This window comes from Labeo rohita, chromosome 12 (genome assembly GCF_022985175.1).
Source record: "Labeo rohita strain BAU-BD-2019 chromosome 12, IGBB_LRoh.1.0, whole genome shotgun sequence".
Taxonomy (NCBI): domain Eukaryota; kingdom Metazoa; phylum Chordata; class Actinopteri; order Cypriniformes; family Cyprinidae; genus Labeo; species Labeo rohita.
In genome coordinates, this window is record NC_066880.1 from 1,829,147 (window position 1) to 1,852,313 (window position 23,167).

Below are 23,167 nucleotides of genomic sequence, written 5' to 3' on the forward strand. Positions count from 1 at the left end.
AGGAAAGAGTGTTTAGAGCAGCATGAATCAGATTATATATATAAATAGATAAAGTCATCAGCGTGTCCTCAACAGGCTTGAACAACACGTCATACACACATGCATGCACACACACTGACGAGCTGTTCCTCAACACACCGTGAGTCTGTTTGTGCTTGAAAATCTCTTTTAGATTCATTCAACTAGTAATGATACAAACGCATTGGTTATACTAAGGTATATTGATTAATATTTGATTTGCAATGTGTAAAACTGTTATTTAATCACATGCATGCTCAATTGGACTTATAACGGCACTTTAACTGTATTAATTATAACTTAATTACGCAATGACAAGAAAATGATCAGGATGTTCATAAAGAGATATAGTCATTGCTCATTAACAGATTCACAATTAGCTTACGTGAGGATGTCAAGTTGAACATTTTCTTATTTTTAACCATTTTAGACCTGAAAACTCACTAACTAGCAGTTTTAATATCAGCTGCCAATTATCAGCAATAATTATTTTATTGAATTTTCTATCTTACAGTAGTACAACTGGCATGTTTGGTTAAAAAAACTATATATAAAAACTTGATGCATACCTTAAGCTTAAAGTAATTATTCAAACAAAAATAAAAATGTACCTTCATGTGGTTTATGCTACCATGTGACTTTCTTTTCTCCATGCAACATAAAATGAGTTTTGCTGGTGTTTCTCATAAATTCGAGGTGTATGGTGGGCTATTGAGCTCTGAAACAGACAAAAACAGCATAATAAAGCATATTAAAGTTTTCTTAAAGTATGTGCTTGTTGCAATCATGACAAGATACAAGAGAAACAAAGGTGCCTGGTGTCAAACCTCAAATTACATTTGCAGCAAATGATGACATTCACTTCCTTACACAAATCTATTAGCACAAGTGTCTTACTGACTGCTGTTATGGTGCTCGTTTGGCCTTTTTGTGAATCATTTCTGGGTGGCTGTTCAATTCTTTTCCTCACTGTGCAGCGGCGGTGGGGCGATATGCCCCGTAACGGCAGCCGCCTGATGGCTGACGGTGGGAACGGCCGATACGAGACTCCTTCAGCCTCTGAGCTCCAGAGACTCTTGTGGGTCAAACCCGGAACCAGCGGGCATCTGGATGAGGTCAGGCCTGGAATATACATCGGAGACATGTAAGAAAACCACCCTGTATTCTGTAAGACTACTGGATTATGGTTTTACAAGAAAATACCATTTTAGTTTTTCTAATTCAAATTTTCATGTTTAATTTCTTTGTAATTATTTGTACATTTTACTAGCAATTTTTGAGTGAAAATAGCTTCTATACTTTTTTTTTTAACTCTGAATTTTGGATGTTTTACATCTACATTTTGGATGTTTTTATTTGGTTTTCAGAGAAAATTAATAACATTCATCACTTTGTTTTGGAATATAATGTTTTTAAGAAAACTGTGAATCCACAGTTTTTCTAAATCGTAAATTTGGTGCGTAAATATTCACACATGTAAATGGAAAAAATGTAAAACTTCTATCACTTTATTTCTTTTCAAAGTGTCTAATACTTTAAAAAACAAAGTAGAAAGACAGAATACTTGTTCTCCTCTCTGACAAAATATTTCCTACTCACTGCAAAAAAAAAAAAAAAATTTTTTTTTACTCAGTATCTCACCATTAATATCTAAATCAAGAAATCAAGAAAATATATATTTTTTCTCTTGCTCAAGAAAATATAATTGTCATCGGAGTAAGAAAAATAGTTATTATTATTTCGATTTTTATTTATTTATTTATTTTTTGCCTTTTCGCATTTTAAGCAAAAACTCACTTTTGATACATCAAAACGTAATATCTTATGGCATTATGCTTTTCAAGTAAATGTATCTTGATTTAAGAATGTTTAGATATTTAAAATGGAAAACAAGACAAAAATACTAAGAAACTCATTTTTGCAGTGTTTCAATCTGTTTTACATCCTTGTTAAAATCAGTCTATTCAATTTTTGAAATCATGCTCCTTTTTTTGTTAATTAATGTGCATCACAAAGTTGGTATGCTCTATGTCCTGTGTTATAAATGTGTGTAATGTGTAATAATAATGTGTAAAAAAAAAAAAAATGTTTTTGATTAATAATAAGTGTCTGTGTGTATGTGTTGTGATTGAATCTCATGTAGGTATGCAGCAAAGGACAAGCACTTGCTACAGTCCTTGAACATCACATACGTGTTGAACGCAGCTCATGGGAAGTTTAACATCAACACTGGAGCCAGTTACTACAGAGACACTAAAATCACGTATCACGGCGTGGAGGCCTTTGACATGCCCTCCTTTGACTTGAGCCCCTTCTTTTACTCTGCTGCCAAGTTTATTAAGACTGCCATGAGCACCCCTGGAGGTGAGGAAAGGAAACAATGTCAAAATGCTAAAATACATCCTAAAATGCATTTTTCTTTAAGCAAAATATAGTCATTTTTCTTTATGCAAGATTAAAATTTCAAAATTTAATTAAAAAAAAATTTCTAGAAATAATTTCATATTATTTCTTTTGATAAATACTTAAAATTCTTTTTATCTTGTTTTTTTCCTAGGTAAGGTGCTTGTGCACTGTGCAATGGGTCTGAGTCGCTCATCGTCGCTGGTTTTAGCGTATCTGATGATTCATGAGGGGATGACGCTGGTTGACGCCATTAAAGCCGTCGCACAACACAGGAATATCTGCCCAAACTCTGGCTTTATGGAGCAGCTGAGAGAACTAGACAAAAAATTGCACTGCCAGAGCACTGCCTTCTAACACCGGACTGACACGATATGTTTGACATGAAGAACGGTTATGAAAATTCCCTGACGGAAATACATGGTTTAAAAACCGCTTTACACATATATGACTATATATGAATATGATTTGATACAGGATTTCATTTAAATTAAAATTTGGTTGTTTTTTAAGGCTTTGTATTTTTTTTTGATGTCATCAAAAATATCTTCTACTGTTGCTTAATGCTTAGAATTAGATAAATAGATTCACATTTTAACAATGTAGTGTTTTCGTTAAAAAATGAGAGGATTCAAGAGTTTGAGAAAGTTATTAAATTTATAGATTATGAAGTTTGTACACAATAAGACAAATGTGTGTTGACAGAGAGTTCATATGAAATATATACATATATTAAAATATAATAAAATATATTTATATATTTAATATAGTGAAATGTAAAATGTTATCACGAAATCAAACATTTTAGACTTCAGAGAATGTAATAAAAATATATGATTATATTTCAAATATTCAAATATAAACATTACAATATATTTATGTATTTAATATAGTGAAATGTAAAATGTATGTCATAAAATCACAAAATGAATGAACTGAATGAGCTTCACTTCAAAGATCATCTCAAAGATCCTCAGCTGTCTGTCAGTTTGTCTCTCATCTATATTTACCAACACGCAAAGAGGCCAAAATAGAGACACGTATCATTTACTGCATCACAGTCACACACAAACACGGCTCCTCGTGGATTACAGACCTGGCAGAAGAACTAAGGAGTTCAGAGAAACACCACGTGAGTTTGTTAAGAACAGAAAATTACAGTATGTTTTGATACATCAAGCTCTTCTATTTCAAACTATCAATCTACATTAAATTCCTCATAATGTGACCCATTAAAGAATGAGCACACAGGAAGTTGAAAAACAGGATGATGGATACGAGACTCCGCCTATCTGTGACCTTTTGACCCTCCTGCTAAAGAACCGTCGACCCACCGGCTCCTATAATGAAGTCTGGCACAACATCTACATCAGTGACGCGTACGTATATCACACCACGAGACTCGAATGCAACATGATTTCCAATGATTTCCACTTAATGTAATGTAATTTTTATCTCTGCAGTAGCTCTAATGTATGCTTATGTTTGATTAAAAGAATGCACAAATGCAATTGGATCTCATGCATCGCATGACAGATCAAGTTTGAACATGAGTGTAAATGAGAACTGAGAGCTACGCCATAATTTTAACTCTCAGTTCAACAGCGAGAGACAAGACACTTCTACGCCATCTAGGAATCACTCATGTCGTCAACGCTGCACACGGACCCGCTCACATCGACACCGGAGCTGATTTCTACTCTGACGCAAACATAGAGTATCACGGCGTGGAGGCACCAGACAGCAGAGACTTTGACATCACACCGTTTTTCTACCCCACAGCCAGTTTCATTCACAAAGCACTGTCACAGCAAAGTAAGACACTGTGAACTTTCATAAATAGAGTTTGCATTACATAGATACTATTGTGTATTGTGTTTATGCATTTAAATTGACAATTTACTTTGTGTCTGGTCTTGTTGTGAATGATTACTGACATTTATTTTTCATCAAAAAACCCAACAAAATAACTTGAACTGAAAATGGAAGATATAAATGTAAAACTGATACAAAATATTATTAAAAACTATAATAGTATCATTATAGTAGTATCAAACTATGATAGTATCTTTTATCATTAACTAAAACAACAACAAAAAAAATTGTTACTTGAAATAAAATGTAGCTTTTCTACGCTACATTACTTTTCCGTTACATTAAACTTTCTGCTACATACGTGTAGCATTTCCCTTTTTTTAGTTTAAGTATGAAAAATAACTAAAGCTAAATAAAACTAATAAATAAAAAATACTTAACAATATATACATATATACATAGAAAAAAAATTATTACTTTATTTTTGTATTTTATTTCTGTATTTTTAGTATTTCTGTCTTGTTTTCCACTGCCAATATCTAAACACTCTTAAATCAATAAATCGATACATTTACTTGAGAAGTAAAATTACATCAATAGTAAGACTTGTTTTCTGAACTTTAAAATTTAGTGAACTTTTTCTTAAAATGAGAAAAAATATTTGCCAATGGGGCAAGAAAAATGATTTTGTTTCTCCTCAGAATTAAGATTATTATTCTTACCCCATCGCCAGATATTTTTCTTGTTTTAAGCAAAAACAAACAAAATTTTTAAACATTTTTAGAAAACTAAACTTAATATCTCAAGCCATTTTGCTTATGTAAATGTATCTTGATTTAAGATCTTTAATTTAATGTTTAGATATTTGTAGTAGAACAAGACAAAACAAAAATATTAGGAAAATCATTTTTGCAGTGCATTTAAAACAAAAACTAATAAAAATGACAAAAGCACAGAACAATTATTAAATAACTGTTAGTAAATATTTAACTAACATTAAAACTGAAAATACCAAATTATAATTTTACTCAAAACAGTATACCAGTAATATTAACTTGCTCTGCCTCAGCAGTTACTCCTTTTCAACTGATCTCTCCATTCTGGTAAATAACAATCATTTTTCAGGACTCAATCAATTCCGAATGGATCTGTCAGGATATTTGCGTATTTGAACCCTTCCCAAAATGACTGTATGATTTTGAGATCCATTTTTTCACACTGAGGACAACTGAGGGACTCATATGCAACTATTACAGAAGGTTCAAACGCTCACTGATGCTTCAGAAGAAAACGATGCATTGAGAGCCAGGGGGTGAAAACTTTTGAACAGAATGAAGATGTGTACATTTTTCTTATTTTGCCTGAATATCATATTTTTCATTTAGTACTGCCCTTCAGAGGCTGTAGAAGATACTTACATGTTTCCCAAATTTACCCTGATCTTCAAATTCAAAAAGTTTTCAAAAAGTTATAAACTTTTGACCTCAACTGTACTTGAATGTGAGGTCAAATGAGTTTGCAAATAGCAATTGATGTTCTGTAGATGCCATTGGATTTGAAAGAGGTTAAACCTGTATGTGTGATGGTTGTTTTATTTGTTTTTCAGGAGGCGGAAAGGTCTTGGTTCATTGTGCCAGAGGAGTGAGTCGCTCAGCAACACTAGTTCTTGCATATCTAATGATATATGAAAAACTCACAGTCACAGAAGCCATAAATGCGGTTTGTGCACACCGGAACATTCTACCCAACGCTGGATTCCTTCAACAGCTCCGTCAGCTGGACTCCAACCTCAACCTGGAGAGAAAAGATGCGATCCATTAGGAAACATATATAATTATATATGTTTCCAACAGGAAACATATATAATTTAAAGGAATAGTTTGCCCAAAAATGAAATTTTGATGAAAATGTACTCACCTTCAGGCCATTTAAGATGTAAATAAGTTTGTTTGTTTGTTCATCAGATTTGGAACAATTTATCATTCCATCACTTGCTCACCAATGGATCCGCTGCAGTGAATGGGTGCCGTCAGAATGAGATTCCAAACAGCTGATAAAAACATCACAAGTAATCCACACCACTCCAGTCCATCAATTAACATCTTGTCAAGCACTATTCATTTAAGGAAGTGTAAATAAATGACAGAATTGCCATTTACAAAATGATGCACAATCAAATCTGGCTCAGACTTTGAGGAAAATAATCCTAAATCATGACTGATTATAGTTCTCAGCATTAATTTGGGTTCACTTGTGTACTGTAATGTTCAGTTTTATAATGCCGTGTCTTGCATTGGTTGAAATTTGCAGGAAAACACGCAAATGTGTTTTGGGGGTTCAGCTCTCTCTAGTGAGAGAAAAAGGGAACAGACCTCTAAAAATAACCCAGAATTTAACACCCACCTCCGGCCCGTCATCAGACCAAAGCAGTCGACTCAGCTCAGCACCTCTCAACCCAACCTGAACACCAAAATACAGAGAAAGAGACAGATATTGAAGTCAGAAACAATACTGAGACTCCTCGGGATGATCAAACAACATCCAGCTGTTGATTTACACGTAAAATGAGACGTAGCTCTGCGTTCGGCCTGGTTTTCATCCAAGCTTCTGCCTTTGGGCCTTATATTTACCCTCTCATACGGTTTTAATCGAAGCGTGCTTGAAGATGACCTCAAGGAGGAAGTTTGGGGTGCAGTCTGAGGTTTCTGAAGAGAAAGAGGAATATGTGACACCAAACAACTACGAGCTGGAGAAACACCTCACGCACGGCAGCGTCGCCTACACACACGTCAATGAGGTCTGGCCAAACGTCTACATTGGAAATGAGTGAGTCGTTTTGTTTGACTGACACTAATATGTGACTCTGGACCACAAAAATCAGTCGTAAGCAGCAGAGGTATATTTGCAGCAAGAGTCAACAATACATTGTGTGGCTCAAAATTATCGATTTGATCAAAAATATGCATTGCTAAAAACTTAATTTGGACAACAATTTTCTCAATTTTTTGCATCATCAGATTCCAGATTTTCCCATTTTAGGCCAAATATTGCTCTATCCTAACAAACCATACATTAGTGTAAAGCTTATTTATTCATGTAGAAATTTCAGAGAAATTACCTTTATGACCGGTTTTGTGGTCCAGGGTCACATATCAGTTGTGATGCTAATAATATTTACCCAGTTGTACAGTCTAAATAATGTTATAACTTGGTTTATAATTGATTATTTTCCTTAAACCATCACGAAAGTCAGAGCCAGAGCTGTTTTTGTTGTATATTATATTCTGAACTTCAATTCTTTGATTTATTTACATTTTCTTTGAAGAAAAAATTATTTAAAAATGAAAAAATGCTGAAAATGTACTCACCTTCAGGCCATCGAAGATGTAGATGAGTGTTTCTTAATCATATTTGTAGAAATTTAGCATTATATCAGTTACTCACCAATAGATCATTTGCAGTTAATGGGTGCCATCAGAATGAGAGTCCAAACAGCTGATAAAAACATCACAGTAATCCAAAAGTAGTCCACATGACTTGAGAAAGCCAACTTACTGATCTACTATTTAAGATTATCATTATTCTTCTTCTGAGCCAAATTTGTCTCCTCCTAGAGCTTTCAGGCTAGAACCACCAAACTCGGCCCAGACCTTCAGACTGGTCTGACTCGGTGTGCTGTATCTTTTCAGACTGATCCGGTTTATAGTTTTCGTAAACCAGACTATCAAAGCCACCAAAAATCCCATAGACTTACATTGACGGAATGTTCAAATGAGCAACACTCTTCAAACTCCCAGAATCCCTTGAGGCTCAATCAAGTTTCCATTCTATGTACTATTTCTAATCCATTTAGACTCATTTAAGCTTCCACTCTAATATTTCTAATATTTCTAATCTATCTAGCTATCTAAATCATGCTAGCAACATGCTAGTAACTTGCTAATCATGCTAACAACATGCTAGTAACATGCTAATCATGATAGCAACATGCTAGTAACTTGCTAATCATGCTAACAACTTGCTAATCATGATAGAAACATACTACCAACGTGCTAGTTACATGCTAATCATGGTAGCAAATTGCTAGTAACTTGCTAATCATGCTAACAACATGCTAGTAACTTGTTAATCATGTTAGAAACATGCTAGCAACATGCTAGTAACATGCTAATCATGCTAACAACATGCTAGTAACTTGCTAATCATGTTAGAAACATGCTAACAACATGTTAGTAACATGCTAATCATGCTAACATCATGCTAATAACTTGCTAATCATGCCAGAAACATGTTAGCAACTTGCTAATCATGCCAGAAACATGCTAGCGACATGCTAATCATGCTAGAAACATGCTAGCAACTTTGCTAATCATGCTAGAAACATGCTAGCAACTTGCTAATCATGCCAGAAACATGCTAATCATGCTAGAAACATGCTAGCAGCTTTGCTAATCATGCTACCAACATGCCAGTAACATGCTAATCATGATAGAAAAATGCTAGCAACATACTAGTAATATATTAATCATGCTAGAAACATGTTAACAACAAGCTAGTAACATGTTAGCCATGTTAGAAACATGATAGTAACATGCTAATCATGTGCGAAACATGTTATCAACATGCTAATCATGTTTGAAACTCTAATAACTTGCTAATCATGCTAACAACATTCTAGTAACTTGAAAATTATGATAACAACATGCTAGTCATCCTAACAACATTGTAATCAGCCTATAAAAATACAAGCAATAAACTAATCATGCTAAAACATGTTAACAACATGTTAAATCATGTAAGCAATGTGTTAAATCATGCTAGCTGCTTCCGTACTTTTACAACTGCTTCAAACTTTCAGGCTAGGCTTTCTCAAGCCAACTTAAAGTTTCTTTGCTAATCATGCTAGAAACATGCTGGCAACTTGCTAATCATGCCAGAAACATGCTAACAGCATGCTAATCATGCTAGAAACATGCTAGCAGCTTTGCTAATTATGCTACCAACATGCTAGTAACATGCTAATCATGATAGAAAAATGCTAGCAACATACTAGTAATATGTTAATCATGCTAGAAACATGTTAACAACAAGCTAGTAACATGTTAACCATGTTAGAAACATGATAGTAACATGCTAATCATGTGCGAAACATGTTATCAACATGCTAATCAGGTTTGAAACATGCTAATAACTTGCTAATCATGCTAACAACATTCTAGTAACTTGAAAATTATGATAACAACATGCTAATCATCCTAACAACATTGTAATCAGCCTATAAAAATACAAACAATAAGCTAATCATGCTAAAACATGTTAACACCATGTTAAATCATATAAGCAATGTGTTAAATCATGCTAGGTGCTTCCGTACTTTTACAACTGCTTCAAACTTTCAGGCTAGGCTTTCTCAAGCCAACTTAAAGTTTGTTCTCAAACTTTACTTATCTAGTTCATCAATTAACATCTTACAAAGCTAAACAAAGTGTGTTTGTAAGAAAAACCTCCATCATTCAGAGGTTTTCATTGTAAACTACGTGGTTTCTAGTCAAAATACAAGTCAGTCAGTTGTAAACTGACGCAAAAAATGTGAAATAGAGTCAGTGAAGACAGCTGACAAATGCCAGATCCAAATTCAAGACAGTTCACACCAAGAACGATAACACTATACTAGCGTCTAACTGACGCTAACCGTTAACGGTCGTTTTGTTTATTCAGGCGCGCGCTTAAGTTGCGTTCTGTCAGCGTAACCGCAGCGCGCGCTTTTAAATTTTATGGATTTTGATTGGCTGAAAATGTATACTGTATATAGTTATGGTTATAGTTATAGTTACGGTCGTGAGTTCCTATCTTATAGAGTTCGAACGTTTTTTTAAAATGTTAATATTCATCGTAAACGGGAGACTTGGACTGAACCATATGGATCGTCTAAGCTGTTGTGTTTCTGTGAAGAGAGACAGCAATGGACCGATACAAGCTGAAGACAATGGGCATCACGCACATCCTGAACGCTGCGGAGGGCGAGTGGAACAATGTGGATACCGGCGCTGAATACTACAAAGACATGGACGTGAATTACTACGGGATCACAGCGGAAGACGTTCCCACGTTCAACCTCAGCCAGTACTTCTATTCTGCAGCCGAATACATCCACCAGACCCTCAGAAACCCAGAGAGTGAGTTGAAACACAACATTTATATTATTCAAGAGTGAATCAACATACTACCAGTAAAAATGTGCACACATTTCATTGATTTTTTTTTTATTTTAAAACCTTCAAACTAAAGCAGTGGTTCTCAACTAGGGGCCAGGAGCCTATAGGGGCCCTCAGCCAACTTACAAGCGGGCATCAAATGATTTGAACTCTTAAAACTATTAAAATTAAAAGATATTTCTTATTTGTGACCCTGCCACAAAACCATCAGTCTGAAAAGCTGAATAAACAAGCTTTCTACTAATGTTAAGATTTGTTAGGATAGGACAATATTTGGCCGAAAAATGTGAAAAAATTGAGAAAATTGCCTTTGATGTTGTCTAAATTAAGTTTTTAGTAATGCATATACATGATCTTAATAGTCAAATGATTTTTGCATAAATAAAAAAACAATAATTTTGACCCATACAATGCATTGTTTACTATTGTTACAAATAAATCTGATGATTACGACACATTTTGCATTTCACATTTTAGTTTAGTTTCTTGAAAAGTTTTGGATACCTAAATATTTGAGAAAACATAATTTTAAAAGTGTGATGTGTAGACCTGGAAAAGCCATTTTTATAATGAATATGCATCATGTCAACTAATATACGAGTAGAATTATGCAGAATATTACTTATCCAGTAAATTGAGGACTAAAGAAATCATGCAAATTTGTTAGATTAAAAGAGTGCGATCCCTTTTACCTAACTTTTAATTTATTTTTGTATTAATATTTATAGATTTTTTTAATTTAGTCTGGCAGAAAGTGTTAATGTGGCGGAAATATTTTTTACAATTGTAAACAATGGAGGGCCTTGGAGACAAAAAGGTTGAGAACCACTGATCTAAAGTCTTATGCTTGAATGAATTTCCTCACAAAGCTAAAATTGTAAATGCAAAATAAGTGAAATTAATGACCTGGAATATATATTGAAGGAAAAGCATAATTAAGTGCTCACCAGACATGTTCCTCCTTCAATAGTGTTTAAAAGCATCCCAGGATGCACCTCATGAAATTGACCATGAAGGTCCAGACTGAATAGAGCTGGAATCTAGACAATAAAGTAGCTAGAATATAAACTATTTTTATTTATTTATTTATATATTTTTTTGCTATCTCAAGACTTTTCATGACTTCTTTTAACATGTTGAACATACTCAAAAAAACGACGAAATGTGTCCAAACTCTGGACTGCTAGTTTATACCGACACTGCTTGGTGAGGTTGTGTCATCTCGCCCTTTATTTCTCCAGATAAGCTTCTAGTTCACTGCGTGATGGGCCGCAGTCGCTCCGCCACAATCTTCCTGGCCTACTTGATGATCTACGAGAATATGACGGTTGTAGACGCCATCGATCACGTCAAACGCCGGCGACGCATCATCCCGAACTGGGGCTTCCTTAAACAGCTGAGAGAACTGGATGAACATCTGCTGGAGCAGAGAAGAGCTCAAAACACACGAGTGGACGAGAATACAGATACCTAAACATGCAACCAAAAAACATATTTCAGGTATTTAAATATTAGATGAGAACTATTTCAAATTGCATTTTCTGATGTAGACAATGGCACTGGTTAAGTGGCCAGTAAACAGTGTTAAAGTTAAGTATGTTTTGGTTTAGTTTGGTTTCATGGCAATGAAATGTATAAGAGGGAGTGCTTACAGAAAGCTTTTTCCAGGTATTAGAGCTTCTTTCTATCAAAGTATGAGAATATATACACACACAGACACCAGGGATACTACAGTTAACTAAAACCACAAATTAAATTGTTACTTGAAATAAAAACATTACTTCAAAAAAAAAAAAAAAAAAAAAAAACTTAAAAATGATGTTTGTACTAAAAAAGCACTGACAATTTAAAACAGAGATGTACAACATTGGAACAATTAAAATCTTTTTATTAAACTTGTCAGTTGAACGGTCCTGTTTCAGAAGCGGAAAGAGCAAGTGGAAAAATTTCCCACATCAGATACAGCTTATGCATATTTAAAGACTTTTGTGCGTTTAAGATACAATTTGGTATTTCAAAGTAACAATACCTGAAAGTCATCAACTTGCTAGGCAAAACTCCTATAATATATAATCCTGTTATTTTAATTTACTACTATTATTTGACAAATTGAGAAATATAAATGCACTTTTTTAAAAGGATATCATAGATCTTTAATAGATTAAATATAGAAATGATCCTGCAATGTAGCATAAAAACAGATCGAAGACAAACCGTAACACAAATTCATCGGAGTGTACATATGTGGTCGTCGCAATCCTGATAAATGCCCGTTTTAACAGGAAACGTGTAAACGAATGCAGAGGCACGCAGGTTGTGTTGCTGGAATTTCAGAACAAAAAAAAAAATGAGATGGAAAGACTCCTTATTGGGAAATATGTGAGGGAGTTAACAGAAATCGGGTTTCTCAGGGAAAGTGCAGCCGACTCGCCGGATGATAACATTTGCGGCGTAGTGCCCGGCACGGATGCACTCCTCCAATGGCTTCTCCTGAACCAACTCTGACAGGAATCCTGCAGAACACACACACAAAAAAAAATACAGTTCATGTATAGGCTCTGTTCTAAAGTTTAGTGAGCAGTATTGATATCTACTGTACTCCTACATAGGCATCAGTACAAAAGTATGGTAAAAAGTTGTCAAATTTGGCACACGTCTAGAGGACAGTCTGAACATTAACCACAGAAAATTTGAACTCTCTAACTCAATCCCTCTAGCGCCACCAACTGTCCAAGTTTATACTTACGTTTATGCTAAAAACATATGAACCACAAGAGCTAGAAACAATTGACAATTTTCCACCTAGACGTTACAATTTTCACAAAAATTGAACCAGATCATTCTCCATGTTGACAAAAAAACAAGAAATTCAAGTTGATTAATCAAACCGTTCTCAAATAACGCGCAAACATATTTGACGAGGAGCTTGTTATGGTGGACGTGAGGCTATATCTCTGCAACGCTTCATCGTATTCAGACCAAACTTGGTGTGTGTTACAATAACCATAGTTTGAGGGTACCTGCAAAATTTTAGCACAGTGCCACCTAGTGGTCTGGAGATATGAAAAATAGCCATTTTTGCTTATAACTTCTAAAAAGTCCGCACAAAAACTCACAATACTGGTCTCTTTTATAATATTTTGATGTTTCTGCACCTCAAATATTGTCCTTTCCTGACAAACCATACATCAGTGGAAAGCATATTTAATCTCAATTTTAAAAAAATGGTCCCTTATGACTGGTCCAGGGTCATATATTTTACATAAACTGAAATATAAATGTGTTTTAGGATTTACTTTGAAACAATATTCACTCAGAAACTGCTAAAAACACAAGTAACACTGAATGAAACATGACTTGATTTTCGAGAAAAAAACTGAAATGGTAAAATCTTGTAAACGTACTCCAATAATCTATTTGCAACTGACAAATCAAACACCTTAGCATGATATTAAAGAATGCACAGTTAAAAAAAAATACTGAATTAATAACTCAAAACTTCATTAATTCAAATACAATTGCCTAAAATGATCTGCTGAATTATTTACCTCCCACAAAAGCATCTCCAGCACCATTAGTGTCCACGATGTCATTCTGGTCGATGTCTAAAACTGGAAACCTTTTCACTTTATCACCTGCAAGAAGACAAAGACAGACCGTTATTGAAGGAAACACAACTCAAAGAAAACTCAAATCATCTAAACCCGTCCAGACATTGTTTGATGGACGTACCCACAGTGGCCACAGTGTCTTCACTGCCCTGAGTGAAGACCACAATCCTCTGCCTGTTCTTATTGACTTTGGGCAGAAGCTGAACCCTCCTCGCTATCTCAGTGATGTCTTCTGTCTGCAGGAACATGAGCGTCAGAACAAGATGATGTTTAGATAGTATGTTATAGGAGCAGTCCATTTTGTGTTGATTGTGCAAGAATAAACAATGGCGTTTCAGTATTTTTCACTCACCTCAAAGCTCTGCTCTTTTGCAAATGTAGCTGCTTCCTACAGACAAAAAAAACATTGTGCAATAATCAGTGCCAACAAAACACATATGCAAATCACACACCACACATGATATTTTAGACTCTTATCAGGGTTTGTACAAATACTGTAAAATGAAATTCCAGGACTTTTCAAGAACTATTTTTGGATTTTCAAGGACTTTAGTCAATAAATAAAGCCGTAAATAAAGTGAAGCACATGCAAAGAATTACTACTAAAGTATTACAAAGTATACTACACTTTTACCATAGTAAAACCACTTTTATTTTTCTTGAGGGATGTGTTTGTGTAAACTTTCTTTTATATATTTAGATATATATTATATTATTATTTATATATAAAGTGTACTTTACTTATGATTTAATGTTTTCTAATGCTTAAGGGGGAAAAAAAAAAAATCTGAAAAATATTATTCACCAAATCGCTATAAAATCCAGATCTGAACCAGATGATTTGCAAACTCACACCGAAGCCCCAATCTGAATAAAATGATTCACGATCTGCACTATAAAGTTTCAATCTAAAGCAAAAGATTCACTAACCCGCTCCAAAGTTCAGGTCTAAATCAAATCATTCGTGATCTGTGCTCCGAAGTTTCCATCTAAAGCGAAAGATTCACGATCCACGCAAATAATTCAATTCGCTAAATGATTCACAAACCGTTCCGATCTAAATCAAATGATTCGCGGTATGCTCTCCAAAGTCCCGACCTGAATCAAATGATTCACCATACATGAAGTCTGAATCTAAATCAAATCATTTGTGATACATGACTTGAAGTCCTGGTCTGAAACAAATGATTCACGATACGTGATCCAGTTGGATCGCTTCGAAATAGTGAATCATTTTGCAATGCAATTTTTTCACTAATTCAAAGTTTTGAAAAGCTCCGTTTCACCCATCACTACATGCTTTTTATAATCAAAATGAAATGAATGAAATTAAAAATGAAATAAATTCAAAAATGAATGACTTTTAATTTGATCTGGTTTTGGCTACTGAATCGCTTGAAATGAATGGAGTCATGAGTTTGAATCAATTTGAGCAGTTCCAGCATAAACGACTCAATTGACTTGGTTCATCTGTTCCTGTTTTCACATCTTCAGCCATGTTTACACGACACTGCCAGTACTAATACTTCCTTAGCTCGACTGTTTTCTGACATTAACTGAAATAAGTGAAAAAAGGATGATGTTTTTTTAATTTTGCGTGAAAAGGTCTTAAATTTCAAAGTCAACTTCAAGTACTTCAAGCACCTTGTATGAACCCTGTCTTATGAGCTCTTTAAACACATTAAGGATCTGTAGAGACCACAATGATCTATCTCACCGTCTCATTTCCGAAGATGATATCAACGTACGGCATGACCTTCATCAGCGGCTCTTTGAAGAACTGGCTGATGAAGGGAGCCGAGAGGTTCAGACCGAAGATCTTGTTGTTGTCAGATGCGTGTTTGGCCACTTTGAGGATGGACTCCGGAGATACGGTCAGGAAAAAACCCTGCAGGACAGAAATCAGGATTCAGATTAACATTAGTAGTTTGTTGCATGAATTACAGCTGCTGATAAACCGGATTTTCACACTTAAACACCCATAATGCCCAATGTGAAGCACTTACTGCGATGTAGTAAACTCTTGCTTTCTCCACCAGACCCCAGTTACTATCAACATCCAGATGTTTCTCTTTATTATAGCAGTTCGCTGCTGCCAGGTTTGCAACCAGAGACCTGCAAACACACAATAAGTCAAACACTGATCCCAATGAGGCTTAGGTTCATGTGCAAAAGCCTAAAAGGAACATTATGTTTTAAATCAGAACAGACAGGATTGTCATAAACAGTATGAATCAAAGTTTGAACGCTGTAGGAAAAACTGCATTAGCGCATAGATGAATGTCACTGATGGAGGATCATGTGACACTGAAGACTAATGATGCTGAAAATTCATCTTTGATCACGGAAATAAATTACATTTCATAATATATTCACATAGTAAACAGTTAGTTTAAATTACAATATTTTTTCACAATTTTACGCTATTTTTGATCAAATAAATACAGCATTGGTGAACATAAGAGACTGTTTTATATCTGACCTGTTGTCTCCAGTAATGCAGGCCGCACACGTTCCTGTCGGTTCTTGACTTTGTTCATAATAATGAGCGTCAACATGAGCTTCAGCCGCTTTCTGCTTCAGAATCTCACCGAAGTGATCTGTTCCTATACAGCCGAAGAACGTGGCCACCTTATGTGGCTCCTGGATCATCCACTGAAAGACAGAAGATGTCAAACATACATTACCGTTATGCTGGTTTAAATTACTGATATAAAGCAGCCTACCCATAACGCACATGAGATACAGACAACGTACTGTACCTGAGCAATTTTGACCGAGTTCTGTGTGGATCCACCAGCATGATACTCCACTTTACTCTTCTTCGCAATCTCATCAAACCTGCAACACAAACATCAGAATATATGAGATCCTGATGAGATGAAACATCTCAGGTTTGATTGCTCATTTTGAACGAATCTTTAATGTGACTCGGGAAGAACGAGTCATCTCGGGGAGTGATTCGTTCAATCGTGCATGTGCAACATCCTATTAGGTTCTGTACTGGAATTAGTTCACCTGTTTCGAGTCTTCTGGTTTTTTGAGTGGTTCGTTCATCTTATGGGGCTGTCACATGATGAACGAACGACTCAAACCCGAAAAACTTGTCAGATAAGAGGCGAGGTGAGCTAATCATAGACTAAACACCCAGACAAACAATGAATGAATCTTTTCTGTTTCTTATAGCATTATAGTTTTGTCTTTTTTGTAGTGTCATCAACGTTTGTGTAAGCAGTAGACGTGTTAGGGAAGTAACATGTAACATATTAATTATATTTTGCTAAAATGAACAAAATGACTCAAAAAAAAGATTCGTTCATTTTGCTGAACGAGACTCAAAGAGTCGGTAAAACGATCCGAACTTCCCATCACTCATGTAAACAGAAGCAGCTGCTGCCACCTGCAGGCCACAGATGCTAAAACAACATTTACATACTCATTTCATGACCATTACACTAATTATTTACTGCATTTATTTCCTTAAAATGTTATTTGTGCCAGTCTACACAACATTAAAAGTTGAAAGGTTTTTTTCAGAAAGATCATCTGACAATAAAGACTGGAGTAATGATGCTTAAAATTCAGTTTTGATCATAGGAATAAATTACATTTTAAAATATATTTACATAGAAAACAGCTTTTTTGACTTTTAATAATATTTCACAATTTTTACTGTGTTTTTGATTAAACGAATGCAGGTTCTGTGATTATTATTAATTATTTAAACTTACCAATTCCAAACGTTTGACCAGTAGTAGTATTAATATTTACAAAGATTTTGCTGACACTCACAGAGCTTTATGTTTCTCCTCCGCCAGGATCTGATCATTGGGCTTCAAGCCGTACCTGCACACGAAATCAATCAATCAGTTAGTTATAAATAATTACAGTAACAGAGCTGGAGGACATGATCGACACAGAGGTTGTATGATCACTCAAGCGTGTCGTTTCAACTGCAATCATAAGAACAAGCCACACACATGACCTTTAAACGCACAGCGCTGCATCCGTCTGCAGTCACACACAACACTTACTTATCAAGAAAATCCTTGTCCACCACGGCAGAGATGTCCAGCAGCGGATTCCCCATCCCGAACAGAGCATTCTGACTGCAAACACATGAAACACAGATGCAAATTCTTATTTAATTAATTTTATCATTTTGCAACAAAAAATAAATAAAATGCACTGATATTTTAATAACCTTTCAGTAAGGAACTCTAAATTACTATTGCATATGAAATGTGCTTTATAAATAAACATGCATTGCATAAAAATGAAAATCCTAGAAAGTACTCACTCTCACTCCAAATCTGTATATGCATTATTATTTATTTATTTACCTATTTTAAGCATAGTAGCAGTGGTATATTTTTTATTTAATGCCATGTCAGCATCTTAGGCTATATTCATGGCAAAAACAAGTATTTATTAAAAAAAAAAAAAAACAAGTATAGCAAATACAATAAAAACCAGCAAAAACACAAGTTATATGATAAAAATTCTTAAACTTTTTCTGGCAAAATTATACTAAATAACTCTAAGTGTGTTCACTAAAATAGTTTTCTACATGCATTAAAAGCAGGACAGTCCAATAAAATATGTTTATGTTTTAAGCATTGAAGAGCACAAATTTTTCAACTGCGACCCAACGCATCAGTGCACGCACATGTTTTTTTTTTATAATATTATATAAATGAAAAATGCATTTTCTTTTGGCATTTCTGGAGTTTGCCATCTTCAGTCCACACTTATTTTAATTATATGCATCAAAACAGCATTAATATTCTGCTAATCATTTCCTTTTTCTTTGGAATGACACAAAAGACGAGCAGATTCCTGAGTGAAATATTACTTTAACACGCATTCTGTGACAGTAACAGGTGGAGGTCATATGATCGGGTTTCTGAGACCCTGCCTTTGAGACTTGAACCCTTGGAATGAGGAGTGTGTTTATTAGCCAGGGAACCAAATAGACCAGAATTCCTCCTCTTCTCCATACCGTGAAATTAACATTGTAGAATATTGTTGGCTTTAAAACCACCGCAGCACCACTTTCTAGCCCTACAGCCCTTATACTTCACATTTACAGTATACTTTTTGCATTTTGCAGATTGCACTCAAGGTGTATATTTTAGTAGTTCTTTCCCAGGAAACCAAACCATTGATTTTGGTGTTGCTAACGCCATGATCTGCTGTTTAAGCTTCCAGAAGGCTTTCGAGTTGACTCTTCGTGGCTCTGAAGGAACTTGCCGTCTAATATTAGCCTGACAAATATCCATTTTACACATCAAACCAGTCATGCATCATGCCAACTCTACATGCATTTGATTTTAACAACAAAAACACTGCTTACACCGCAATGAATTTGAATTAACACGCTGTAAAATTCATGCATCATCCACAAAATGTGTTTAATGGTCTAAATGGAATGTGTTTACAGCAGAGCACATGCTAAAGTGCTGACTAAACACTTTACACACACTAAACTATGCACAGGACTGCAAATTATTTCCTCACTGAAAAGCACACGGGTGCAATTAAGCAACATTTTCATGCACTTTGACAAAAATGATTTTTTTGGGGAACTGGAAGCAAAACGGCAACACAAATGAAAGTGAATGCACATGTGCAACATGCATTCTGGCATCTAATGGGTGCGTGTGCATGCATGTTTAATAACCACAACCACATGAGTCAGCAAACACCATAATAATTAATTGCTTGAAGGACTAACAAAAGTTGTCTATCCAGTTATGCCATTTTCAACAGCCTTGTTAATAGTACGCATTATTTGCTATAAATGTTGTGTAAAATAGGCATTAATGTACAAATATATCTGAATCACTATCATTAAATTGTGTATATGGTCATTATATGGTCATTTTGACTTTTTTTTTGCATCTTAATTATAGATATAACATCACAGAATTTCTAAAGAAAAAGCAACTGCTTACATTTTGTAATACAGTAAGAATACACATATATATAATGAACAACAAACTTGAATTTCTTAGGAATTTCTCAGAAATGAGGAAATAAAGCACATTGCATCATAAAGACACACAATACCCAAACCGGAAGCAGAAGCATAAAGAATGACACTGGAAAAAACATTCCCAATGGATTAGTGAAGTTTTACCTGAGTGTAGGCATGATCACACACACTTTTACACTGTCTGTAGTGTCGGTGATTCAGCTGCACGCTACGAGCGCGTGCTGTTAGTTTCCCACACCGTGCGTCCCGCAACCCGGAAGCCGAAACAGCCTCCAGATGATTGGTTACGTACAGATCCATCATTCTGGTTGGCTGACAGGCCCACATGTGTTTTTAAGCTGAAATTTTACTATCATAACATGTGTAGCGCGTTCGCTGCGTGCATCTGACAGGATCGAAGGACAAAAGTCCATGCATGCAGTGTCTTACATTCTCGACGTGTAAAGTGCATGCACTGTGGTGCATATACATGACGTTATGATATGAAATACATTATGCATACGCTCAGGAATGGATGCGCTGGTACATTTTGTTCAGGCATCCGCGCAGCCGCGCGTGCAATTATCAAAACCCGTATTGCAATGGTCATTTCGGCAGATGAATCATAAACTACGCGAGTGCATGATGCATGTTTGTGTTTTAGTAATGATATAATGCGGTGTGTGTTTAATGGTGGCAGGTACTGTATCTGCACCTGTGATCATGAAAGCATAACATCATCTGCCTGAACTCGAGTCGACATCAAACACGACTTTCAGATGCGCACCGTGATACTGACAATCAGATTCAGAATTGTGTTTTACCTCAGTGTCTTCTTCTTGTGCGTGTTTTTCTGTGCACCAGTGGAGTCATACACCGACATCTTCCTGCGGTCCGACTGAGCTGATCTCAGATCAGATCTTATACTGCTGCTGCCGCACATTAGCCGTTGTTTATGTTGTGCTGATCATGCAATATAACGATTAATCGCGATTAATTGCATGCAAAATAAAAGTTTTTGTGTACATAATATATATGAGTGTGTGTACTGTGTGTATTTATTATGTGTATATATAAAAATACACACACATGCACGTATATATTTAAAAAAAAATACGTTTATGTATTAAGTATATTTATATGTAATGTAAATTATGTGAGTATAAATATACAGTGGGTACGGAAAGTATTCAGACCCCCTTAAATGTTTCACTCTTTGTTATATTGCAGCCATTTGCTAAAATCATTTAAGTTCATTTTTTTTCCTCGTTAATGTACACACAGCACCCCATATTGACAGAAAAACAGAATTGTTGACATTTTTGCAGATTTATTAAAAAAGAAAAACTGAAATATCACATTAGTATTCAGACCCTTTGCTGTGACACTCATATATTTAACTCAGGTGCTGTCCATTTCTTCTGATCATCCTTGAGATGGTTCTACAAATTCATTTGAGTCCAGCTGTGTTTGATTATACTGATTGGACTTGATTAGGAAAGCCACACACCTGTCTATATAAGACCTTACAAGTACAGGGATATCCTGGACGAAAACCTTCTCCAGAGTGCTCAGGACCTCAGACTGGGCCGAAGGTTTACCTTCCAACAAGACGATGACCCTAAGCACACAGCTAAAATAACGAAGGAGTGGCTTCACAACTCCGTGACTGTTCTTGAATGGCCCAGCCAGAGCCCTGACTTAAACCCAATTGAGCATCTCTGGAGACACCTAAAAATGACTGTCCACCAACTGGTGAGGATCTGCAAGGAGGAATGGCAGAGGATCCCCAAATCCAGTTGTGAAAAACTTGTTGCATCTTTCCCCAAAAGACTCATGGCTGTATTAGATCAAAAGGGTGCTTCTACTAAATACTGAGCAAAGGGTCTGAATACTTAGGACCATGTGATATTTCAGTTTTTCTTTTTTAATAAATCTGCAAAAATGTCAACAATTCTGTGTTTTTCTGTCAATATGGGGTGCTGTGTGTACATTAATGAGGAAAAAAAAGAACTTAAATGATTTTAGCAAATGGCTGCAATATAACAAAGAGTGAAAAATTTGAGAGGGTCTGAATACTTTCTGTACCCACTGTATACATGTAAATGTTTTCTAAATATATATTGAATGTGTGTGTCTTTGTATATACATAATAAATATACACAGTACACACAGATATGTTATATAAACAAAAACTTTTATTTTGGATGTGATTAATCATGATTAATCGTTGCCCAGTAAAGGTATTTATATATATTTTCTGCCTGTGTAATCATTTCTACCTTCTCTTACATAAAATAGCAGTTTCTGACAAAATACTCTAGTTGCTAGACTCTTTTAATACCTTAATATTGGTGTTTATAGTAATACACTGCATTAAAATCAGTCCAGGTGTGTGGATGCTTTCTATTTTAGGATGAAAAATTGCTCAATATTTTCAATATCAATATCTGTGTAAGTCAGTCATTTTGCTTTACTGAAGAACGGCAGTGAACTATGCTGAAAGTAAAGCTGGGGTTATTTACATTTACAGTATTAGTCTTAAAGGTACAGTAGGAAAAATAAACTTTAATCCAATCCAAGTAATTTATGATATTTTTAAGCAAGGAATATTAAAAAGTGGATTAAAGAAAAAAATGATAAAATCTGTTGACATGTTTTTCTAATAAGCATAAATGCATTTGGGGTAAAACCATTTTTATTTAGATTTATTTAATAATCACATTTATTATTCTTTATTATTTAGACTTTAGAATAAGAATTAGATTTGTTGCATGCATTCAGAAAAAAAAAATTAAATTAAACACAACTAATAGTGAGGATGATCTTAGATTGTATTTGCAATATTAAATTATAAATTATAAATCATTTGTATAGTGTATTTGTATTTGTATATTTAATTCAATAAAAAATATTATTTTTAAATATACATACATACATACAGTTGCAATCGAAATTATTCAACCCCCTTGACCTGCAAGACATTTTGGTGCAGAGAACAAAATTTTGTGAAAACAATTCAACAAAGCCATCAGTACACTAGTAGAGAAAGTTTATTCATACACATTTGAGTAATTTTGAGAACGTAAGTTGATGACTAATGAAAGAAAATTAAATTGGCTCTAAAC

At 34.9% G+C, this 23,167-nt stretch overlaps 4 protein-coding genes across 5 annotated transcripts; 3 read left to right on the forward strand and 1 right to left on the reverse strand.

Annotated features, from left to right (window-relative positions):
- LOC127173674 (dual specificity phosphatase 29-like) lies at nt 1-2,933 on the forward strand. The gene is made up of 4 exons (XM_051123584.1): nt 1-139; nt 996-1,162; nt 2,162-2,382; nt 2,576-2,933. Exons 2-4 carry the CDS (start codon nt 1,011-1,013, stop codon nt 2,776-2,778), a joined length of 576 nt encoding a protein of 191 aa, XP_050979541.1. The 5' UTR covers nt 1-139; nt 996-1,010; the 3' UTR covers nt 2,779-2,933.
- Nucleotides 2,934-3,660: 727 nt separating this feature from the next.
- On the forward strand, nt 3,661-6,474 carry LOC127173675 (dual specificity phosphatase 29-like). Its single transcript, XM_051123585.1, has 3 exons — nt 3,661-3,800; nt 4,019-4,236; nt 5,843-6,474. Exons 1-3 carry the CDS (start codon nt 3,661-3,663, stop codon nt 6,055-6,057), a joined length of 573 nt encoding a protein of 190 aa, XP_050979542.1. The 3' UTR covers nt 6,058-6,474.
- A 167-nt stretch (nt 6,475-6,641) lies between these two features.
- LOC127173672 (dual specificity phosphatase 29-like) lies at nt 6,642-12,361 on the forward strand. Its single transcript, XM_051123583.1, has 3 exons — nt 6,642-7,062; nt 10,189-10,412; nt 11,693-12,361. The coding sequence occupies exons 1-3, from the start codon at nt 6,902-6,904 to the stop codon at nt 11,923-11,925; spliced, it is 618 nt and encodes a 205-aa protein (XP_050979540.1). The 5' UTR covers nt 6,642-6,901; the 3' UTR covers nt 11,926-12,361.
- An 83-nt stretch (nt 12,362-12,444) lies between these two features.
- On the reverse strand, nt 12,445-21,010 carry adkb (adenosine kinase b). 2 transcript variants are annotated; one of them, XM_051123581.1, is made up of 11 exons: nt 20,864-21,010; nt 18,097-18,171; nt 17,855-17,908; nt 16,825-16,903; nt 16,545-16,717; nt 16,069-16,177; nt 15,780-15,950; nt 14,415-14,450; nt 14,184-14,298; nt 14,000-14,086; nt 12,445-12,964 (listed from the first exon to the last, which is right to left on the reverse strand). In XM_051123581.1, the coding sequence occupies exons 1-11, from the start codon at nt 20,980-20,982 to the stop codon at nt 12,840-12,842; spliced, it is 1,143 nt and encodes a 380-aa protein (XP_050979538.1). In that variant the 5' UTR covers nt 20,983-21,010; the 3' UTR covers nt 12,445-12,839. The 2 variants fall into 2 exon arrangements, with proteins under 2 accessions (XP_050979538.1, XP_050979539.1); XM_051123582.1 differs by lacking the exon at nt 20,864-21,010 and adding an exon at nt 20,205-20,356.
- Nucleotides 21,011-23,167: the final 2,157 nt, after the last annotated feature.